General features: G+C 44.4%; 4 protein-coding genes across 7 annotated transcripts in view; 2 read left to right on the top strand and 2 right to left on the bottom strand.

The window, feature by feature from the left end:
• The window catches only part of ttyh1 (tweety family member 1), an 18,921-nt gene extending 14,766 nt beyond the window's left edge, over positions 1-4,155 (bottom strand). Inside the window, exons 1-2 of the mRNA XM_056602961.1 lie at positions 4,078-4,155; positions 3,190-3,400 (exon numbers count right to left, since the gene is read on the bottom strand). The gene's annotated coding sequence lies outside the window, so the exon portion shown is untranslated. The remainder of the gene's footprint in view (positions 1-3,189; positions 3,401-4,077) is intronic.
• A 784-nt stretch (positions 4,156-4,939) lies between these two features.
• On the bottom strand, positions 4,940-10,813 carry leng9 (leukocyte receptor cluster (LRC) member 9). 3 transcript variants are annotated; one of them, XM_056602148.1, is made up of 8 exons: positions 10,027-10,813; positions 9,582-9,708; positions 8,178-8,271; positions 7,924-8,054; positions 7,485-7,820; positions 7,090-7,324; positions 6,883-6,964; positions 4,940-6,415 (listed from the first exon to the last, which is right to left on the bottom strand). In XM_056602148.1, the coding sequence occupies exons 1-8, from the start codon at positions 10,165-10,167 to the stop codon at positions 5,771-5,773; spliced, it is 1,791 nt and encodes a 596-aa protein (XP_056458123.1). In that variant the 5' UTR covers positions 10,168-10,813; the 3' UTR covers positions 4,940-5,770. The 3 variants fall into 3 exon arrangements, with proteins under 3 accessions (XP_056458123.1, XP_056458124.1, XP_056458125.1); XM_056602149.1 differs by having other exon boundaries at positions 4,943-6,415; positions 9,582-9,730; positions 10,027-10,067; XM_056602150.1 differs by having other exon boundaries at positions 4,943-6,415; positions 9,582-10,077.
• Positions 10,277-18,467, top strand: flcn (folliculin). 2 transcript variants are annotated; one of them, XM_056602151.1, is made up of 12 exons: positions 10,277-10,555; positions 10,684-10,893; positions 11,164-11,310; positions 11,453-11,674; positions 12,961-13,127; positions 13,404-13,495; positions 14,770-14,930; positions 15,187-15,300; positions 15,415-15,538; positions 15,643-15,771; positions 16,165-16,267; positions 16,402-18,463. In XM_056602151.1, exons 2-12 carry the CDS (start codon positions 10,684-10,686, stop codon positions 16,607-16,609), a joined length of 1,677 nt encoding a protein of 558 aa, XP_056458126.1. In that variant the 5' UTR covers positions 10,277-10,555; the 3' UTR covers positions 16,610-18,463. The 2 variants fall into 2 exon arrangements, with proteins under 2 accessions (XP_056458126.1, XP_056458127.1); XM_056602152.1 differs by having other exon boundaries at positions 10,282-10,555; positions 10,669-10,893; positions 16,402-18,467.
• A 250-nt stretch (positions 18,468-18,717) lies between these two features.
• zgc:174888 (uncharacterized protein LOC558116 homolog) lies at positions 18,718-22,505 on the top strand. The gene is made up of 5 exons (XM_056602473.1): positions 18,718-19,216; positions 19,699-19,805; positions 20,040-20,111; positions 20,251-20,397; positions 20,918-22,505. Exons 1-5 carry the CDS (start codon positions 19,204-19,206, stop codon positions 21,272-21,274), a joined length of 696 nt encoding a protein of 231 aa, XP_056458448.1. The 5' UTR covers positions 18,718-19,203; the 3' UTR covers positions 21,275-22,505.
• The last annotated feature ends 356 nt before the right edge of the window (positions 22,506-22,861 follow it).

Below are 22,861 nucleotides of genomic sequence, written 5' to 3' on the forward strand. Positions count from 1 at the left end.
CACCGCCGAGGAAGGGTGAAGGTGTGGCTGGCCCATTGGGAAGCATGGGAAGGAAAAGGAGGGGAGGGGGGTGGTGACCTGTCGCCTAGCAACTTGCCCCACTTACAACTTATGACCGTGGACCCTGCAGTTGATACAACGATTGGAATACCATCCGTGCATTCCTCTTTAGAGTTAACCAGAGTAAACCTGAAGGACCTCGCTGGGACGACTGAGATTAGCGCGGCCTCACGTTAGTCTGGAGAGCAGGTTTGGGTTGTTACTGTCGTCGTTTAACGTCGAACAATTAAGGAAAAGCTGTTTGAGAAAAACGAAGAGCGACCTTCAGGAAAATAGATGTGTTTTTGATAGACATGTGTTGTATCCGTTTTTTGTAGAGCATGCATTGGTTAACCATGAATAAAAAACTGCCTCTTAGCCTTTGGATAAGGAGTTTATAGTGAGCACGAATCAATGTAAAGTGACATGGGGGTGGTGTGATATTAGATGAGTATACACATACATATGAAAAGGCCTGTGGGCGGCGTCTGGAGGATGGGTGGGGGCTGTGGAGTAGGTGCTGGGGTAAAAGGACAAAGTCTGGTCGTTAGCCCAAACACACATTGGACTCCCTGACACGAGACAGAGGAGAAACAGTGGGGGAGACTGTAGTGCACAACAAGCGGAGAGTTGTGTAGATTAAAACATCAGAAGGCCTTTCTCCTGAAGATAGTGGTGTTAGGGAGGGGCTTGGAGCAGAGAATGGACCATAACAACAAGTGACATTTAAAGAAAGGGTTGTACAGCACAGCCAAACGATGGTCATAGCAGGCATTCTTTGAATTTTTATAGGGTTCAATAAAATCAGAAGCATTTGCGCTGAGGTTTGGCTCTGTGCGGACTTGTCTTCTGATGCAGCTGTTCAGTTGAATGAAGACTGAATTGCTGCACACAGTAACACGTTCTATCAAAGTTCCTCCATTGACTCCATGCATCGTCCCACCATTAATAGTTCATATTATGACTCTATAAAATCATAATAGGTAGAGAATAGATTTGAGATTGGTGTTTTCAATTCACGTTGATATGTTGGGGTGGCCGTAATTGCCCCAGAATGAGTAAACCACTTGCCCCCTGGCCAGAAAGGCCGGCTTAAGCCTATTACAATGAGCCACCTTAATGATTGCATTCGTCCAAATGTCCCAAATCAAATAATTGCCGGCACTACATTTCCATTTTGTTAATTGTCGTCACAGCTCACATATCCATAAGACAAGTATCCATTCACACTGCACACAAACAGCTCAAATGGATTATCTAAAGCAGCAGTTAAGTATCGATGCAAACCATAATGTTTTTTATGGTCATCTTGATCTTGGCATGAGATCCATGGTTATACATGTCTGTTAATCAATAAATAAATGAAAATGTCTGCCTCTAGGTTGCCTTTGAGGACGATCAAAGATTCAACCATTTTCTTCCACTCATACAACCAATCATAGCTTGAGAAGAGATTTCAGCAAATATTGAGAACATTTCAGCATATATTGAGAACATTTCAGCATATATTTCAGTTAGACAGCATGCGCACCAGTCATCAAAAGACAGCACCGTCATCTCAACAGCTTGAAAGGCCTCGATGTGAAGCAAGAAACTGATCAAAAATCAATAGTCAATTTCGGGTGAGGTGTGACATGTCCTGGGCCATTGAGAAGGTTCCTGTGGCCCAATGGAGGGGAAGTGGGATAGTGGCGGGGGGGGAGTAACTGGTCTCCATCGTAGAGGCACTCAGCACTTGTCAAAGAGAGGAAAGCTCACGTTGATCTGATGTACCCTGCCAGCTTGTTATCATGCCATCACTATTGCATAACCGAAGGCTAATAAATGTGATTCGAAACTGGCTCAATAGTAGGCGACGGGGGGAGGAGCAGGAGGATCTAGTGAGGCGAGTTTCTTTAAGAAACACCCAAAGTCAGCCAAACGAGGGAATACACAGAGATGGGAGGATTAGCTCACGTGTGTTTGCACTGAGCTGAGGTTGTGACATGGCGGGGAAGGTAACAGTCTGAGACGCCATAATATCTAAACATACAGAAAGAGGCCATTTTGTAAGGAGGCAGTGTAATGAGAACACTTTAAGATGGGGAGCGTTTTCTCTGCGCCTTCTCTGCAAAAATAAAAGCTTTTTTTCTGTTTCAAACGGCAGGGAGATAACTACTCAAGTCCCACAATGCTGTGAGCAGATTCTTTAGATGATCACTATCGTGCACAGCTGGAAGGTGAACATTACTCCTCTAGTAAAACCTCTTCTGTTTCACATCCACGCGTGGATAATCGTGTAAAAGAGACTTTATTAATGATTGCCTTAACGAGATGGGAATGACAGAGCCATAATACCCCAGTGACACACTGCCTTGGCTCTGAGACATTAATTAACACCAGGCCAGTGTGTATGGCTTCAGTGTATGTGCACTACATCATCTATATCCATCTAGTCTGCAGTGCAAGTCTAGTCTGGGATGCATTGTTATCATAAATTACTTTTTGGATAGAAATAAAGATTTCATGTATATATATATATATATATACACACATTTAACATTTAAGGAAATCTCTATATGAATATCCACTGTAACATTGCAATGATGAATTCAGTGATTCCAGCTCAGATATATAAAGTACAGGGAGCAAGTCAGAGGAACTCAGTGCAAACGAATGCTTTGATATGTTCCAGGTTCCTCCTTGACAAGCTGAGAGTGACAGAAATGCTTCTAAACTACTGACCTAATTGGCAATCGTATACAGAGCAGAATAGTGCTTTATCCCACGCATTAGGCAAATGGCCCAAAGACGATCAATCTGAATTGTAAAAGCAGGAATGGCTTTTTTTGGATTCGGTCATCTCTCTCTTGCAGTATTTATTGAATTTGACTTGTTACACAAGCATCATCAAATCACCATCAGGTCACACGTACATCCTTCTACAGTGCATTGTAAAAAAAAAAATACCTCATCAATCACGGAGTAGCTCCAAATAAAACGGACACGCGTTTATTATCAGCACTGGTAATGCATTCTAGTTATATGGGTGCGGGGCTTCAAACTCATTCTTTTTTTTTCTTTTTTCGCGCGGTCGTAAATCCTTCGCGGCCACACAGACGATTAAGCCCCGACATGGTGAGTGACTGGAGGGGCCGATCAGCCTCTTACCTTGGCCGTTAGCGCTAGAAAGGGTCCCCTCTTGCTGCTGCACGCCTTGACTCTCTCTCTCTCTCCCTCTCTCTCTCGCTCTCTCTCGCTCTCTCTCTCTCTCTCTCTCCTCCGGGGGTTCGGTGAAATATCTACCCACTCAAAGAGCGACACCGCCAACCGTCAGCCCAGGATGTACGTGAGTAGAAGAAAGCATCCTGGGAAAAACAGGCTGGAAAACATGCCAAAAAAAAGGATGCCAAAAAGTGTTAATGGCTGAGACAATATATGTATATTGTCAAAATTTGTTTTTTTCTTAAGATAGCTATAGTAATTGTATGGTTGTCTGGTCACAGTGGAGAGGTACTTGTGTTGATGGATGAGGTGGAGCTCTCAATGAGAGAGAGTAAGTTAAGGAGAGTGAGCATGAGAGTGAGAGCGACAGGGAGAGAGAGAGAGAGAGAGAGAGAGAGAGAGAGAGAGAGAGAGAGAGAGAGGAGAGAGGATGAAGAGAGAGAGAGAGAGAGAGAGAGAGAGAGAGAGAGAGAGAGAGAGAGAGAGAGATTAGGGAGACACCCGTCAGGGACTATAGGGGCGAAACCCATTGTGGTTGGATGCCCAAGCAGCCTCACAACAATGCAGCGACATGATATGTCCCACAGATAATTAATCCATTAACATGGATTAGGATTCTGTCATTTCATTATCTATACAGCAAACGATATCAAGGGCACCATTTAAATGCTATTCAATCAAGCCCCTCCAATCACACGTATGCAGATGAACCTGCTGCCTCCCCATTACCATATAGACACAGTTCACCCGACAGAAGTAACTAAAACATCCAGCTAGTCAGGTCCATCTTGCTCAGGCATATGGGAAATAAAGATGAATAAAAAATCAACTCACACATGAAATAGGAATGGGGGTAAGATCCTGACTAGCACGGCAGTTGATGGCGGTGTTGCATGGAGACCCAGCCTGAGAGAGAGATGCACAGAGCAACAGCAAGTACACACATTCAGCTGGGTGCTGGGAGAGGAGGGGATTTTGCAGAGAAAGGAACATAGATACGGAGAGGGGAGGAAAAATGTTGGTTCTCAAACAGGCAGAGAGAACAAGTTGAGAGGAAGAGGGATGGGGGGGGGGCTGATGGAGAGAGCGATGAATAGAAAGAGAGAGAGAGAGAGAGAGGCGGGAGAGAGAGAGAGAGAGAGAGAGAGAGAGAGAGAGAGAGAGAGAGAGAGAGAGAGAGAGAGGGAGAGAGAGGGAGAGGGAGAGGGAGAGAGAGAGAGAGAGAGAGAGAGAGAGAGAGAGAGAGAGAGAGAGGGAGAGGGAGAGAGAGAGAGAGAGAGAGAGAGAGAGAGAGAGAGAGAGAGGGAGAGTGGACGGGGGGGGAGCGAGCGCGACATACAATGAATTTGTAGGCACAACCAGCTTCCAGTGAAGGCTGCAAAATGGATGGATTCCAGTGATTCAACAAGCAAGAATAATACAAATAAAAAATTGGTGATGGCTGGATTTTCAATGGAGAGCGCGCCTCAAGCGTCCTCCACTAAGTCTGGTGAGATAGAACCGCAACAAAAACAGGAGCGAGACGGAGAGGGATGCAGAAGACCACCACGCCGCCACAAAGAGCATGGTGTTTGTCTACCATTGAAAGAAGGGGCGGCAGAAGAGGGGAAGGGGGGGGGGGGGACGCGTTGTGTTTCTGTGTCACTGAAAGGGAGTGGGGGAGGGGAGCCACAGAGATCATGCGAACAAGGGAGCAAACTGGAGCGACCCAGTGCAGCATGCCCACTGACTCCCACATCAGAATAGTGTAGCATGTATCCAGGAGGCGCGTGAGAATAAACACACACAATATGTAATTATGTATGCAAGAGTTGCTCAGAGCATTTAGCCAGCCTCTGTTCTCTCTCGCTGTGTCTGACCACAGTGTAGTGGTAGAGCCCCAGCATGTGCCCCCCCCGCTACCGCTCAGAGAAATAGCACCACCAGGGATTTAAAATAACCAGTTTAATATTTAATGTGGTCTGACAATCTGGTGGTCATAATTTATATAAACGCTTATGGAAATTCATTGTGCGCATGCAATCTATAATGTGTTTATATACAACACATATTTATAAGACAGAACAGGAAAAGTCATGTGCTGCAAAAGACAATTGGAATATATTAATAGCTATATGAAAGGCTGATTGGAATCATTTTAAAAAGTGCATTAAAAGAGACGTATTCATAAAATGTATTCATAAAATAGTACAAAATACCACATGAGGCAACCAGGCCACAGTGTATTGTTTTGGGTATTGCACCTGTAAACACGGACTGTATGCAGGTGTGGATTAATGCACAAGTTGGCCTAGTCTGCGGTCTAGGGCCCCACCCACGTATGCAAGGGCCTTGAATTGGCCTGATTATTTTTATCATTGAAATGTAACGCATTGAATAGTACGTCACTACTACTGGACAGTATAGCAGCAAAATGTCAGAAATATAATATGATAGTACAAAACGAAAATGATTTTGCCTCACTAAAGAAGGGTGTTCTGTACCACTGGAGAGATGTACTTGTTTATGTAACCGCTACTAGATGTAATCATCTAAGTGTTACTGAACACACAATTTCGTAGAATTCTTCATTCTCTTTGCGGCCCATGGCACACATGTGCAAGGTGTTCACCGGCAAGCGTCCCAGATTCAGCCCCTTCCCCACCTTCAGCTCACCCACCCCGTCAAAGACCCGCTCCCTCTCCACGCCCGACACCTTGGCCAAGGTGAGGTGGTAGCGCGGGCTGAAGGAGTTCTGGTGCAGCATTCCGGCCTCCCAGAAGGCCTCCTGCAGGCCTCGGTTCAGCTCCTGCAGGCGCTGCGGAGGCTGGGGGCTCAGGTACAGCACCCTCCCGTTGAAGTGCTTCAGCTTCAGGGGAAAGGTCAAGGCCAGCGGCGGGTTGCGGTCCAGGTAGGCAAAGCGCCGCAGGATCTCCGCGGCTGCCTCCACCTCCTCGGGCCCGTCCAGCACCAGCAGGCACATGGTGACATGGAGGGTGGAGGAGGTCAACCAGTGGGGGGTGGTGGAGGGCAGCAAGGCGCAGACCTCCTCCTGCAGCCGCTTGAAGCCTGAGAGGATGCCAGGAGTGTTAGCCCTGAAGGTGATGAAATGTGTGGGCCGGCGTCTAGCGGGCCGGCTGCCGCTGGGCTGCTCCTTCTGCTTCAGGGAGGACAGCGGCTCTTCAGAGGGACTCTGGCCGGGCGAAAACAAACATGAATGTGTCCTTAGGGTCAATCTCAATGGCGTCACTCCCACGCTGAAAGCCAATACAACAATTATATTGTTGCATTGGCTTGCAAAGTGCAAGCAATTTGCATCATACTAACTTTAGTATAAATTGCTTGACGTTCATGATGTCTGTGTTGTTGAAATCTTAAGATTTGCCGTTTTCTTTATTTTAATTGTATACAACAATTATATTGTTGTATACCTGCATAGTGTTTCAATATATCTATTCAGTAAATTACTGATACAATGTGACTCTACGGTTGGTCCTATAACCACTTCTCATAGGGAGTTACTGTGCAGCTTATGGGCTTATGGACTCTCTTCATAGGCTGTAAGCAGGGACAGAGCGACGGGAGGCAGAGGATGGATAGATAACGTCCCTAAATGGTATTATCATGCTCAACGTTATCAGCAGAGTGATCCCAGGTTACCTGCACTTTATGCTTCTGCAAGCTGTCACTCCATGCATCCCAACTCTCTCCCTGAGCCGTCTCTCCCTCCCCTCCTCCCACTCTTAGGAGGACAAGATTTATATTGTTAACGTCAGAACTTTAAGAAAATGTGCATTCAACGATCACATTTTTCGTATACAGTGTATACACCATTCAAGTCTTTAGCTGTATTTAATTCAACCCTACCTATGAAAAGAATCATCCACCACTGCCTCAATTTCCCCTCTCTCTGGCTGTGGCTCCTGAGTAGTGTCATCTAGGGCAGTTTTAGCGGACAGAGTGCTCTCAATCTCTTCCAGGTGGGTGCTCTCAGTAGAAGACTCCACTGTCCCACTCTCTACTCCCTGCCCATCTTCTGTCCTTTCAAGGGCTTCTCCGCTGTCCATCGAGTCCGTCTGCTCTGCATCTTGTGGCCCGACTCCTGTACAAGCACAAACGTTATGTTCTGTTCCTATGAACATTCAAAAGCGACAATAATTGATATGCCTGTGTGTGTGTGTGTGTGTGTGTGTGCGAGTGTGTGTGCGTGCTGGTTTATGTGTGTGGCCATAGGGCCCCGGGCCTCGCACGGCCAGCCTCACCCCCTGCTTCCCCTTCCTCTCCAAAGGGGGGAGCCAGAGATTGTCCGGTGGAGCCGAACACCCTGTCCGTTCGGCCGTTGCGGTCCCAGACGCGTTGTCCTCTGAAGGCAAAGTACTGGATCCTGTGTCTGGGCAGGGCCAGCTCTTTGGAATAGTCGCAGTCGCACGGTTCGGCGTCCCAGTTGAACTCATTGAAGGGGCGCTCCAGCACACCCAGGAAGCGGTCCAGGTAGCCCACAATGAAGTGCTCCGCGTCCGCCGGTGTGTCCCACAAGATCCGCGAGATCACGTCATCCGCTGTGCGCATTCGAAGCTTTTTCTTACTTTTTACTGCCTCTGGGGGGAGGGGGGAGAGAGGGAGGGTGGACGGTGTGCATCGCGGAAACGTATATAACCATGTTATATTCCCATGTTACAGTGATCCATGTATTTTCATTACCGTTTTCTTGGGTGTATTTTGGTTTGGCTGCTTTTTTCGCTTTTCCTTTCTTGTGTTTCTCCAACTTCTCCTCCTCGTTCCCCCCATCTGGATGAGGCACACCAGGCTCTGGGTCAGCGATGGCAGCGGGGCTACAAAAAGAAGGCCAAACAAGACACATTCATTCAGACACAATTGAATCCAAACTCTTGACTCGTGAACCCCCTGCTGCTCTGCCGGGGCGGAGGCTGATCCTAAGGAGTCGCAGAACCCACCTGTGAGACCAGCGACACCGGGGCCCGAAGTGGCACTTTCCAGCGAGGAAGAAGCGGCATACGGTGACCGCATCCTCCCGTGGTTCTGCGGAGTCTGGGCAGAACGGATACACAGACATTTGATGAGCAGGGTGTAGAGTGAGCCAACAGGTGTTTGAGAGGGAGGTGTATGGTGCCAGAGGAGGGCTACAAGGGGATAACATACTGACACATACTGACAATTCAATAGATTGAACCGGGTAATTCATTGATTTTTCCGTCTGTTTAGTATGATAGTATCATACATTTAAATTGATTTTATCATGTAATTCACATAATTCTTCCTAAATTCCTCAATTATTTCAGATTATTTCTGCCCTTACAAGCCCTTAACTTAGTATTGTCTAGTCTATTGTATGGTATTAACACCTGCTTCAAGACTTATACTATTGCAGAGGAGGTACAAGCTGTGCCGGCGTTCATCCTGAGTCAGAGTCCCAAGGGTAGGGAGTGGAGCAGAGTAAAATACTGGAAGTTCACCGGCACCCAGCCAGACCATGTGAGAGCAACTCAGGTCGTCGACAGGGGGTCGCCTGCTCTGTGCTTGAATAAAAATATATTTCAAAGATAACTGTATCGTTTTTAAGCTACGCTTTAGGCATGTCAAAATTAAACTAAAAAACATTTTATTCAAATTTAATACAATGCTGTATCTTTGTGTGGTTTTAGGAGGAATTTTGGTATGTGATCGCTTTTAAACATATCTCACTCACACTCACTTCCCATCACTGCTTGTGGCGATAGTTGGAGAAAAGATAAAAGCTGAACTTGATCAACAGCTTAGATCTCTTTATCTCCCAGCTCCTCCCTTAATAGGATGGGTGTTCCTGGTACCAAGTTACTCATTACCCCAATAGAGAACGCAAGGCAATTATAATAAAAGCCTTCAACTGAACCGTATTGGAGCTGGTAGAAACAGCTAGGAAGTAGAAAATCGATTCCTTTGAGTCAGTAAACAAAAATGAAATGACGTGCCACATTTTCTTACACCAAAATGGGTGTACAAAGTGTATGTCATTTTGTATTATATATTTAACTTTAGAGAGTCTTGAGAATCTGACTGCCCCAGATGGAGAGTTCCAGCCAGTTACATATTTGAAGGTCTTCCAATTTCAAAAGGCAAGCTGAAATGTAGGCTATGCCATTTTTACTCACACTTCGAGGCAATGCCATGACATGATAAATGTTGCACATTTTTTAGTGCGGGTTGTTTTCCCCGAGAAGACCGTCAGTTCCATGATTCATGAAACTGAAGAATGGGGAAGGCACTGATTATTTATCAAAAAAAGATGACGAGGAATTAACCATGAAGTCAACTGATCATTTTCAAAATATCTGGCACACACAGACCAAGAGGGAAATGACCTGCTGTGATCTCCGAAGAGACCTCTTGGCTCGTCTCCTCCAATGTCTCTGTGCATGATGTGTCATCATGAATCAGACCATGTCGCTGGCGCTCCGAGGGGATCCCTAGGGGCTCCGTCACTGTTGACTGTCCGGAAGCCATGATCACTCTTAAAATAATGAATAATTGTTATTAACGTAATTACCAGTGACAGCCATTAACTAGTCATTTAACTAGTCAATTAGTCATTTCTATATGTGAGCTAGTATTATTCTACATATTTCGAGGAAATCTGGAAGACTTTAATAAGCTGTTACGGCAGTGAACAAAATAGTAGAAATTAGCAACAAGACAACCCGATCACCAAACAAATAACAATCAACTTATTATTAATTTATTTGACATATTTTAACAACAATAAGAACATTAAATAGGGCAGTTTGTTCATTTTGCTTTAGCGTCTACCTGAAGGAGCACGTAGAGTTGAAGAAATCGACCTTTAAACACGGAACTGAGAAACGCAGAGAAATATGGGTAATGTAGTTCGACTCTGTTTGTTGGCGAAATTGCACGTATAAAGAAATACAACCAAGGCATATCATTCATCTTTGGTTTTTCACTTTAAAAGTGTCAGATATATATTAAAGTAATTCTAAAACACCAATTTAAAAACAGGAAGGTAATAATAATCAAGAGTAATGTGAGCTCGAGCGCGTGACATGTGGGTCACATGACCTGTTGTTTCCACATCGAGCAGCGGCGAGGAGGTAGCTGAACACAGGGGTCCTATTAACCTACAACATCTCAACACAAGTCTCCTATTTACCACAAAATCTGGTGGATATCATGACGTTATTGAACGGAGAGGAAACATGATAGCCATTTGTAATCCAAGCTGTTAACCGTGTCATCCCGCTTATAATTGTATCGAAAACAAAGCGACTTATTGGATGTTCTTCAAGAAGCCTCCTCGTACTAAGTTTCCGTCAAAACGGTAAGAATAGCAGATGATTTCTGTAAACAATTCATCAAAAACGCCAGTATGGTGCCTCCCCTACATGCTAATGTTTAAATGAACCATGAACCGCAATCTCACTCTTATCCTAGTTGTCTTCCCCTCAGATGAATGCCCTGGTGGCTCTCTGTCACTTCTGTGAACTCCACGGACCTCGCACGCTGTTTTGCACCGAGGCTCTGCACCCTCCTTCGCCGTCTCCCTCCCAGGCAGGTGCAGCCGTACCTGGCGACAGGGACCGCGATGGAGACCGCGAGGGAGAAGGACTTACGATGAGGGCTAACAGCTCAGCGTCACAGAGAGGAGAGATGTGCGAGGTGAGGCGTGTCTCCAGCCTCCCCGATACCGAATCAGAATACATGATATTGTCAACATAAATACCCTCCTAGGTACTCTACCCTGAGCTTGTCATGCCATCTAACCAGTCAGCCAGCCGATGTTTTGCTTCTTCTCAGTTCTTCTTTTGTCTCCTCCAACAAAACCTTTGCTCTGTATTCAGTCAAAGATTTGTGGGTCAGCATGGTGTAAGGGTTCGGATATTCAACCCCCCCCCATCCACCCCGATCTCCACCCCTTTCCCCCCTCAGGGCTGCCGGTCTCTGCCAGCGTCTCACCCGGGCTTTGTGAGCATCGACGACGAGACAGGCATCCGCTTCCTGAGTCACCAGCACCCCCGACAGTCCCAGCTGTTCAGCGTGGTGCGGCAAGCCTGCGTCCGCAGCCTCAGCTGTGAGGTAACCTCAATAACTTAGGGTTAGCGCCTCACATTGTATAAGCTTTCCAGAGATACGTTAACCAGAAACGACCATTTATGATTCCCCAATCCACGTGTTTCTCTTCTCTTTTAATGTCTGGTTGTTGACTCTCTTCCTGTAGGTGTGTCCGGGCCGCGAGGGCCCAATCTTCTTCGGGGATGAGCAGCATGGGTTTGTGTTCTCGCACACGTTCTTCATCAAGGACAGCCTGGCCAGGGGCTTCCAGCGCTGGTACAGCATCGTGATGGTGGCCATGGACCGCATCTACCTCATCAACTCCTGGCCCTTCCTGCTGCGCCACCTCAGGCTGACCATACAGAGTCTGCAGAGCACGGCGCTCAAGGTGGGTGCAAACACACGGGGACATGATGATGGAACTTGTCTGCATTCCAATGTCGTGAAACAACCAGACAGACCTATGTTGTACATTTTGAGTTGCGTGCTTGCATTATCCCAATTCTTTCAAACGTTTTAAAACCCAGAGAAATCTCTAGTTTTATTCAAGGTCGTGGTCTGTTACATTTGGTGAGGTCGTATGTCAATTGGGTCATATGACCTTTGAAATTCTGGGGAAGTGTCACGTTAAAATTGTCATCCAGTCGAGACCTAATATATTGTGATGATGTTTCGATACTGGTCTAGCATACTACAATGTGCTACTATGACATGTTGCTGAAGCCAGCCACCAAACTAATGCAGCTTTTCCAACACATAGACGGCACTTTTTTTACTATGTAAATTTGGTTGAATCTTTATATTTATTTATATTTAATTGTAGGGCTGCACACAACACCCACTCTCTCTCTCTCTTACTGTCTCTTTCCTTCTGTCTCTGTGTCTCTGTGTCTCTATGTCTCTGTGGGTGTGGGTGTGGGTGTGTGTGTATTCTGAATCAAAACATCATCATGCACAGGAAGAAGGATGGTTGTTTTCTCAGAAAGAGAAGACAGCTGGCCGAATTCCTTAATAGAATCGATCCAGATTTCACGAATCATTATGAGAAGTGCCGGACAAACTTGAATCGAAAACATGTGAAAATGTGAAAAAAAAGTTAGTTAGTTTCCACCAATATGCTCCAATGGAAAGTTAGTTTATTCATTTTATTATTAAGTACAGTGTATGTTAGGTCACTTTAACCTGCAGTTCTCTATGAGTCACACCCACACAGAACTCCCCTTCCCATGTCGTTTTTGACTGTTATTTGAATTGCGGTTTATTCAATTTAATGAAAAAACATAACTTGTATAAATATGACTGAACGCAATACTAGCTAGTCCGTTTGATTTCTGCATGATTCATGCGGATCCATTTTCAAAGGAAATAGAAGTGAAGACAACGTTTCATGTTGGATTAGCTGAAATTACACACCATACCTTAAAATGGGCCATATTGTAACATCAGGTGTGATGTTGACTATCCATTACAACCACTTAAAATTCAATGCCCATACATATGCCCATCATACATATAGATGGAGAAGAGGGTATAGATTTAAAGATGGCTTGTCATGGCTCATCAACATAACACACCTACTGGAAAAACAGGAGCCCTTAAAGCAGTCAACACACTCCTGTGACATAAGGAATTTTCATCCCTTACCATTTTTGCGTGACGTCTTGTGTTCAACAGGTGTTTGATAATGAGCAGGGAGTGTGTCCTCAGCGGGCGGTCAGGATGAACAGTGTGTTCTCCCCTGCAGTCTACCCCCACCAGAGGAGTGGCAGTGCGGCCCGCTCCCTCACCTCCCTCACCCAGCACCCCAACCTCTGGGCCAGCCTGCACTCCTCCTTCAGTTGGTCAGTACGCTCTGTGAAAGGTGTATCTACCTGCACACTTTATGTACCTCATGTTATATATCTTTGAACCGAGACCACCACGAATCGACAATCCGAAATCCCTAAGAGCCCTATTTTCTTCATTAATAAAATTATTCCTATGGATATTATTTTTGTTATTATTAATATGAAGCTTATTTTTATATTATTGCTGTGTTATTTGTGCAATGTAGATGGCCTTTTGCCTTGTTATAATAAGATAACACTTGTTGTGTGCTCTCTCCCCCTGTCCTCAAGGCTTCTGAAGGCCTGTGGGAGCCGGCTGACGGAGAAATTGCTGGAGGGGGCCCCCACAGAGGACACATTGGTCCTCAAAGAGAGGCAGACTGGTAGGCAGCCATTAAAGACACTAAAGTGATAAAGGTGCTGAAACCATGAGTTGGTCCATCCATTACCGGTGATACTATTCAAATGGCTAAAGTCAATTAAAATACTTTTTTTACGTTCAAATACATTGTAGGTGCACAAATAATATAATATTTTGTTTCATATGTGTCAGTTTCTAAAATAAAACATATATATATTGTCTGCCTGTTAGGCAAAGCTAGTAAATTTGTGAGATAATTTTATTCTGGTAACTTGTACTGACTATTTGCCATTGTTCATGATGAAGAATAATGTATATATATTAAAGAAGCTGCATGCTAGATTTAGAAATGGGCTGGATTTAGAAATTTAGAAATTCCCCTTACCAACCCGATTTTTTTCGAAAAGTCAAAAGTCCCCCTGCCTACCATAACTAAGCCCCTCCTATCAAATAATATCCAATCATGCACCCGCAGATCAGCATGGTTGAGCAGAGGCAACCAGGAACTTTGTAGAGAGATTGTCTGTTAGCTAGCCTGTCCTGATTGATTTTCGTCCAACAAATTGAAACTGTTGGACAGCTCACTACACAGTCACAAGGCACTCGTATCACTAAGGTTTCATTGCGGAACATTGGATTAACAGATCCCTGCTTGAAAGTGATGAATAATATGCTTGTTTAGATTGTGTTCTGTCACTTCCTTGGGGCTGGGGTTGTCTGCTATGTTAAGGTATTTGGGACAGACCCATTTGGTGTCCAAATAGGCTGTGCTGGAATTTTCGTGGTCATTTCAACTGTGTCTAGCTCATGTTTCAACCAGGGAAAAGTGATTCATTAGCTGACGACGATAAAGGAATTGGAAACACAGTCTGAATCAGCAGTGTCCTCTGACCCACAGGACTTTCAGGAAACTTTCATTCAAATCATAATGATGTGTCTAAGCCTGTAGCACGTGATGTAGTTATATTTAGTCCCCCAATTGTATCTTTCCAGAATTCCGGAATTTCCTTCACTAAATCTGTTCACTTCAGAGTATCTCACCCTCATCACTTTTCTGGTGTTATAATTTGCATTATTCAACTAGGCTTTCATAGTTACATTTAACTAGTTATTGACTCTCATAATTGTTGTAATCTGATAATTACAGGTAAATTTCATCAAAACCAACAAAAGTTACTTAGTAATAGTAAAACCAAAGCTGCAATTGTATCTTGCACAAAACAAAGCCTGTTATTCAAGTTGTAGGGACTTGTTTTTATGTTGTATTTTTTAATATAAATCTGTCTTCATACACAGAACAAGAGGAGGAAATCAGCTGCTGGGAGGGGGGTGAGGGGGTCTCTTCCAGGCTACAGCTAAACCAACTGGAGCGTGAGCTGGGTGACTTCCCGTGTGATAAGGGACAAGGCGTGGAGTTTCCAGGTCCACATTTCCGATCCCTGAGGCATTTGAGACTGGTGAACAAACAATAACACATCACAATCTTCAGATGAGATAAGAGGTTAATCATTAATCCAAATGGGAAATGTGGGTAGCAGTTAAGCCTTGTACTGGAATGTAATGAAATGCCGACTTTGAACTGGGAGTAAAACCAAAAGAATTCGGAGGTCAAGGACGAGACCGAGACGAATACACTGGAACACACACTCATCCCTCCCAGAGGAACATGACCAGCACATGACCAGGGAGTGTGTGATGACTGTTGGTCTGCAGGTGCTGGGTGCACCGGAGTTCCGTCAGCTGGTGTGGCACGTCCTCATGGGGAACCAGGTCATATGGAGAGGAGCCGACCCCGGGCTCATCCAGTCGGCCTTCACGGTGCTGAAGGTAGCGTCCACCCTCTTCCTCTGGGGTTCATTTTAAATGATAGTCCTACTGCCATGCTGTTCTGAATGATTTGCTTTGTGTCTTTTGTGGGAACTAACATTATTATGGTTTCAGGCCCTGCTTCCAGTGGGCTGCGTGCGCTTGATACCATACAGTGCTCAGTACGAGGAGGCCTACAGATGCAACTTCCTGGGCCTCAGCCCAGATGTGACCATCCCTGCCCATGTGAGCTCTTCAGGTCTGAAGGGCTTGTTGATCTTGGATGAATCCCCCACCACCTTGTGTTGTTGTCTCCTTCTAACAGTGCCTGGTTAAACATTTATTCCTATGTTCCCTCCTCAGAGTTTTCAGTGTTGGTAGACGTTGCCAACACAGTGAAAAGCTGCCAGTACTCCGCTGTCAGTGAAGATGACATCGCCTCCATGTACCAGTTCATCAACAGCAGCGCCAACGTACAGCCCACGGACAAAGGCATGACGTTCAGAACACGCACTGTTAACCATTCTGCTCTAGAATCAGAGAGAGAAAAAACTTTTGGCGCCTGGTGGAAGTGTAGGAACTCTTCATGCCACTGGCTCCCCCATGAAGAAAGAAATTGTGACATCATTAAACCTTGCGCAATTAAACTGTTTTACTGCAGCCGTTACTCTGTTCAAAGTACTAACAAAACATGTGGATCTAAGGAATGTCACCAAACCAATCAAACCCAATGGCCTTTTTTTTTATTCTCTAAATCTATTCGCTCTGTGTAAAAGAATGCAAAAGTGGTGGGAACAGGGAGTTTCATCCTGCAGATCTAACCCTGGGAGAGGGAGAGAGGGAGGGGGAGTTAACTGGCTATCATGACCATGTGCCATCTTCCAGGTCCCACGTTACTGAATAAGCTGGAGGTGGCCCTTTCCAACGAGAACCTGTCCGTAGAGGTGGTGTCTCACTGCCTGCTGTGTCTGAAGGAGGAGTGGATGAAGTGAGTCGATATGGTCTTTGTGTCCTACATAGAAGTGGTGTAAGCAAACAAAATGTATTCAAGTATTTTTGAATGAATAATTAATAGAAGACTTCTCTTGTCTCTATCCCTCCCCCTCTCGTTCCTCTTTCTAGTAAGGTCAAAGTGCTCTTTAAGTTCTCCAAGGTGGACGGGCGGGGCAGGGAGGACACCCAGAAGGTGCTGGCCGTGCTGGGGGCTACTGGGCCCGGGGAGGACGACAACGTCAGGCTGCTCAAGTTCTGGATGACTGGCCTCAGCAAGACCTACAAGAGCCACTTGATGACAGCTGTGAGGGGGGTGGAGCGGAGCCCCAGCCAATGACGGTCAGGAAGAGTTGGTTGCGGTTAGTGGGAATAATATATCGGGACAGCTATTGGCAAAAAAGAGGAACTTGACTTAACTTGATGGGAAAAGTAGTTCCTTAGAAGGATGGAAAGGGAAGATGAAATGAGGAAATAGGACACATTGAGTGCAATATGAATGAAGACATATTTTTAACTAATCGATTATGTTAATTTGTAAAGACTGGGTTGTCTACTATATGTGCTTCTCTTGTTTGTTTTTTGTTTTTTTCATTCTGTCCGGAGAGATGTGTTCAGGGATGTGTTCGGGATTTTTAATGTCAGCAAATTCTATCTTTATGCATTTTTACATGTGCGTTTATGTAAAATATATATATATATATGACATGTATATGTATATATATATAGCATATTTCATTTGTTATTAGAAATGGGGGTTGGTATTTGAAATCCATTGAAAGACATTTCTTAAAAATAAAACTATTTTTAGGGTCCATCTAGTGACGTCTTGTGCTCCATCTTGTGGTGAACTCTCACAGAAGGACACTCAAAGTAGTGAACGAGAGACAGTTACCAAATTGCCACCCACTCAAATATTTTACAACGAATTGGGCCAAGAAAACCTCTAGTGGTGTAAGAGAACACTTGTAGATTGTCTGGCATCCAAATGATTGCACAACAAGACCTTAGCCCAAAGTGTTGCAGTGCGTGAGCCGGGCCGGACTCATAGTGGTCCACTAACCAGCCGCATACTGCTTTTGTCTGCATCCTTTAGTTCTGCTGAAGTTTGCAGAGGGAAGACAATAAAATGTAAACACATATGGTTGGGATTATATTCGGAACCTAAACCTTTTTTTATTACGACCATAGCTGACTATGAATGAATAGAATTGTAATTGCATTTATGATGTCATTATAGTTAAGTACTGCCTCTATTTTACTAAACTGTGGACACATACAATATTATATATGTTTTTGCTTACATTGCTCTTTACAAATTAAACATATATTTATATATATATTAATAAAATATTTTTTCTCTTTTTCCTTTTTGCTAACTAAAAAATACGGTGGGCTGCGGTAGCATACAAAAACACAATACTTTATCATCCAGTAATGAGGAACATGTTTCCTATGACAATATTACAAGCCCTTATACAAACACTAGGTGTGGGTAGACTTTTGATTTAATAAGCGGGCTTGTTTTCATAGGACTGGCCCTGCAGGTTTAACTAAGGCCGGCCTTCTTCCTCACTTATCGGTTTCCACTTCATCTGTATCGCTCTGTGATAACTGAGAGCACCCAGGGTTCACTGTGTTCATCTAGGGGCACATCCCAACTGACCCTCTGAAGCAACTTCATGGTTAAAATGTTACATATGAAACAAAGGCGGATGATTGACGTTGTGTTAAAAGACATGACATGTAGGTGAAGAGGTTGTCCACGGTTCATGCCTCTTGGAAAACGAGAAGGATGTCTGTTTAATGAGGTTGTTGCTCTCTAGCTGGCTTTCTCTCAAACGGTCCCTTTGGAAACAGCTCTTTGGCCTCGCTTCAAGAAAAGAAGCACATTGCAGAGCAACAACTGTTCTTGCAAACAAAGCATTTGGTTTTTCCTTACCCAATAGTTGCTAACCCAGTTTGTTGCATACACCATTTAACATGGCCATGCAAAGCGGGGCAAGCCATGACAAGGAAGCACGCTATTTGTGTTAGATTAGTGCTGTCACCAAATCCCTGCTCCCTCAGGTCTCTGCATCTATCCAGAACTCCACAAACAGATTCCCGCACTGCTCGTTCACATGCAGAATTTGTTGTTGGTGTTGCTGGCATTCACCTGAAGACAGGGATCATGGTGAGTCCCTGCGAGTGATGCCTTGTCATGCAGGATGTCTGTCCTGCAGGGAGAGGACCGGAGAACAAGCAGAGGCACGGGGTGGGGTGGGGTGGGGAGGTGGGGAGGGAGGAAAAGTGAAAAACATACGCTCCAACGGCATGACTAAGCCTGCAGACACCCACTTTGGGGTGCGGGCCGAATGAGAGCCTGGAGGAGGGGGAGGGGCTAGGTCAGTCAATCACGGGGGAACATGTGTGGGAGGGGCCAGGACTTAAAGAGAGCAGGCGAACACTTTCACTTTGAGTCTCGCCTCTCTCTGTGAGTGTGCGCACACACGCCGTGCCTGGAGAGAAGGAGAGAGAAGAGCAGGCCCGTGTCTCGCTCTGTCCAATTGACCATCTTCGAAGGAGAGAGAGGGAGAGAGAGAAGTGACTCAGAACAATACTGAGCGAGAATGAGCGAGGGGCAGGGATCCTTCAGAACAAGCTTGGGGAATTAAAGACTGGAGCCAGTCTGGCATCAGTGGGAAAATCCAAAGTGAGAGGGAAGGATATTACGTGAGAGGATAAATACGTCAATATTTGGAAAGTACCAGGGGAACGGAAAATACTCTTTTTTTTTTTTTATTCATGAAGAAATACAGAAGATTGCCCATATCGACACCAAGAGACCACAAACAGGAAACTATCACAGGGTGACACTTAAAAACGGCTCTGCAGACTGACTGCGTTAAGCAGGAGAAATGGAGAAGCGTCCTTTCTCAGAAAGATAAAAGGATGTCACTGCCAGGTAAGAAACAAAACTTAAAAGACTCACTTAAAAGAGCCTTTTCAGCTGTTTAAATTAATGATTGTTGCATGGCTTCTTATCTAATTAATCAGTGAGTGAAATGACGCAGGTTCTCATTTCTGCTTTCCATCTTGACTCTTGGTGTATTTTATGGCATTGGACTTTGAAAAATCAGTATCAGTATCTGTATCTTTTTGTCCAGAATGTTATTAGAGAGCAAATGCCATTCTGTCTTTTGTAAAGTGGAATGCGTCAAGCATGTGAAGTAAACCACAAACAGTTTCCATTCATGTCTAATTATCTCTCTCTCTATCTCTCTATCTCTATCTCTATCTCTCTCTCTCTCTCTCTCTCTCTCTCTCTCTCTCTCTCTCTCTCTCTCTCTCTCTCTCTCTCTCTCTCTCTCTCTACCTTTCTACCTTTCTCTACCTTTCTCTCTCTCTCTACCTTTCTCTCTACCTCTAATATATATATTTTTCCAGTTTTGCTGTTACTATCATTTTTGACTGTCCAGTGTGGTGGATGTGACTTTGATTGGGAGACAGTCAAAAACCTTCAAAGAACAATTGAAGCTAAGCCTACAGATTTCGTAAGTATAACTTTCTTAGTTGTATTCTAAAGCATCCTTCCACAAACTATATACCTTTCATTTGAGTATGAGGGTAAAGACTAATAATGAAAGTGAGCGAGTTCACAAGGACACATAAGGTCAATGTGCTTTGGTTTCACTTCTCCACCATAACAGACGTTTCAGATAAGTTATCAAACAGTTCTCACTGTACTGTTTAAAATTCATTAACACTCCCAATGGTTTTCTTTCCAGCGGAAAGCATTTCCTAAAGATTACTATGTGAAGCACCACTATAGAAGCAGCATGCTTTGCGATAGAGAGCCGGTGAGTCATAAATCTTTTTGCTCTTGCTGTTAAGCTCCCGTAACTCAAACATGCCTTGTTGTTTATGGAGGTTTTAGGGTGTCTCGATTTGAGCCATAGTTGACTTCATGTTGTCCCGTGGCTTTATTATGTCTTCCAGTGTAGTGTGTTCCCTGCTGCTGTCTTCCTGCTCAACTCCTGGACAGGGCTGCTTCCCAACCTCTGGGATGAGCACGTCAATTACCTATTGATTTCCGAACTCAAGCGGTCACTGGATGCTATTATACAGAAAAATAAACATGCAGAGGTAAGAATGGTATTTACATCTTATACCACATGCAGGGCCGTTGCACCAAACCCTGGGCCCCTATACACGAGGTACTGATGGGCCCCCCCCCCCCCCCTCGATTGTTGACGGGGGGGGGGGTAGAACGATTGTTGACGGGGGGGGGGGGGGGGAGACGAAGCCATGTGAGACTCCTAACACTATGGGCTGGTGGATAATTCGAATTTCTTTTCTTTCTTTTTTTGCCATGGGCCCCCCCTCTGCCTTGGCCCCCCCCACAACTGCCTCACTTTCCCCCGCAGTCCGTCGGCCCTGAACACATGTGCATATCTCTTTAGACCCAGCAGTGCTAAATGCTGACGACCCCATATCTATGGTTTAGCATGGCCTTACATGGTGTTTTAACGGCCACCAGTGATACCAGTGAATAACCTCTGTTCCAAAAAGGACATTGATACAATTTCATCTCTCTTTCTGTCTCTCCCTCTCTTGCTCTCTCTGTTTCTCTGATTCTCTCTTTCTCTGTTTCTCCTACATTCAGAGATTAGAAGAAGAGACCGAGATCTCATCGTTTCCGTCCATCTTGTCCTCTCCAGAGCAGCTTCTGAACTTCACGTCAGAGCTGTTTTCCTGTTGGATCAAGGTGGGATGCCGTGAGTCCATTAAGACGTGTGTGCCCCCCACCTTGGCCCCCATTCTGGTGGAGAGGGTGGAGCACCCCCCGCTGAGAGCGAGACTATTGACAACCAAAGCTGTGAGCCTGGAAGAGGAAGGACCCTGGGAGAAGATGTTGGACATTACTCAACAACCTCACAATAGCAGCCCTTTGCTATCACAGACTCTGGCTTTTGTCTGGAGCCTCTTTATCTTTGGACTGCTCTGGGGATGGTTGCCATAGGAACGCTGACCCTTTTACCCCAATGTACATGAAATGCTAAATAATTGGCTGGTCTTGATGGTACGAAGTGTGTGGAACGATGCAGTTAAGGGTCACTTACATCCAGAGAGACGCACAGGTTGCATCAGGAAGTTGTGTTGGATAGCTGAGTGTGCTACACAACTGGGCTCTATTCCAGTTATGTACAATTGTAATCAGTGATTGATGGTTTTTAACATTAACTTGCCACTCCACATAAGCCATTTCCCTTTCTTGTGAAATGTTTACAAAGGAAGTCTAAAGTCTTGATAGTAATATTTTAGCGTTTGAATGTATACTTTTGTACATATTGTAAATTGAAATATAAACATTCAGTAAAGCTGAATCATTGACGGGGGGAAAACTGTCTTTTTGTGTGCATATCTAGCAACTTAAAAACGATGGTGTGGTTTTGTCTAGGAAATAACTCTTTCAATAGAGATGGAAGGTTTGAGAGCGGCAGGACAGTATTTGCACAAGCTGCAGAGTCACTGCAATAATTGTGTGTAGCAGTGTTTGGTAACGGTTGCACAACACTGTATTAATAGCTGAAAAAACATCCATTTGTGTAAAACGGTCTTGACTTAACAGGATGCAGATGGTATAGGAATGTACTTTGGAAAGAACACTGTTGTAAACTCAAAGTGAGCTTATTCCACGACATGACACTCAAATACCTGAAATGTTACATCCATGAAGATTTGGGGCCCAGAATTTGGTTTTTATTGACCCTCCCTTATGTGTGCATCATAAACCTCACTGATTGCCAAGCCATTTATTAATATATTCAAGCCCTGCATTTCCATTCACTTATACAATAAAACATTGTTGCTTGCAAAAATATTACAGTTAAATGTGTAGTAACATGGTAAACCAGAATATAGCTATATCTTATTTTATTTTATGAACAGTTCATCTGTGATGGAGGTTATTTTCTATTTTAATAAACTATTTGGAATGTATATATGACATGGAATGTAAGAAAATTTTGTCCAGCTCATGGATGAGTAATGAGAACGGTCCAGCTGCAATTAACACCCTCTGTAACTTCATTATTCACCTATATGTTTTGTTATTTTTCTAGTATTTATTTGTGCCTTTTTGTGCCTTGTGTTTCTAAACGCTTCTATCATGCAACAAATGTGTACACTGATGGATCCTATGTAACATTTCTTTATTAAAATTCAATGGAAGATAAAAAAAAAAAAGACGAGCCTGACCGTTATTACTTTACAGTGACGGTTTGTGACAGGATGCAACAGTTGGTTTTTCTCAGTTTCCCCACAATTTCAGAAAAAAGGTCTTATATTACTTTTCTAGGGGATCTTTCAAAGTTTCGGAAATTCCAGTCGATGACGTCTCCTCCCATCCCGACTCGTCTATCAATGTTTCTTTTGTTTCTTGCTGGACCACCATAAGTGGTATTGATCGTTTGGAGCTATTGTAATATAGGTCACGTTTATACAATGACACGAGTAGGCTTGTGTCAAACATGCGTAATAAATATTCCAGACAACCGAGTTGGATGGGACTAGCGCCAAAAGAACCATCTGAATTCCCGTAAATGGG

Source organism: Gadus chalcogrammus, chromosome 11 (assembly GCF_026213295.1).
Source record: "Gadus chalcogrammus isolate NIFS_2021 chromosome 11, NIFS_Gcha_1.0, whole genome shotgun sequence".
NCBI lineage: Eukaryota > Metazoa > Chordata > Actinopteri > Gadiformes > Gadidae > Gadus > Gadus chalcogrammus.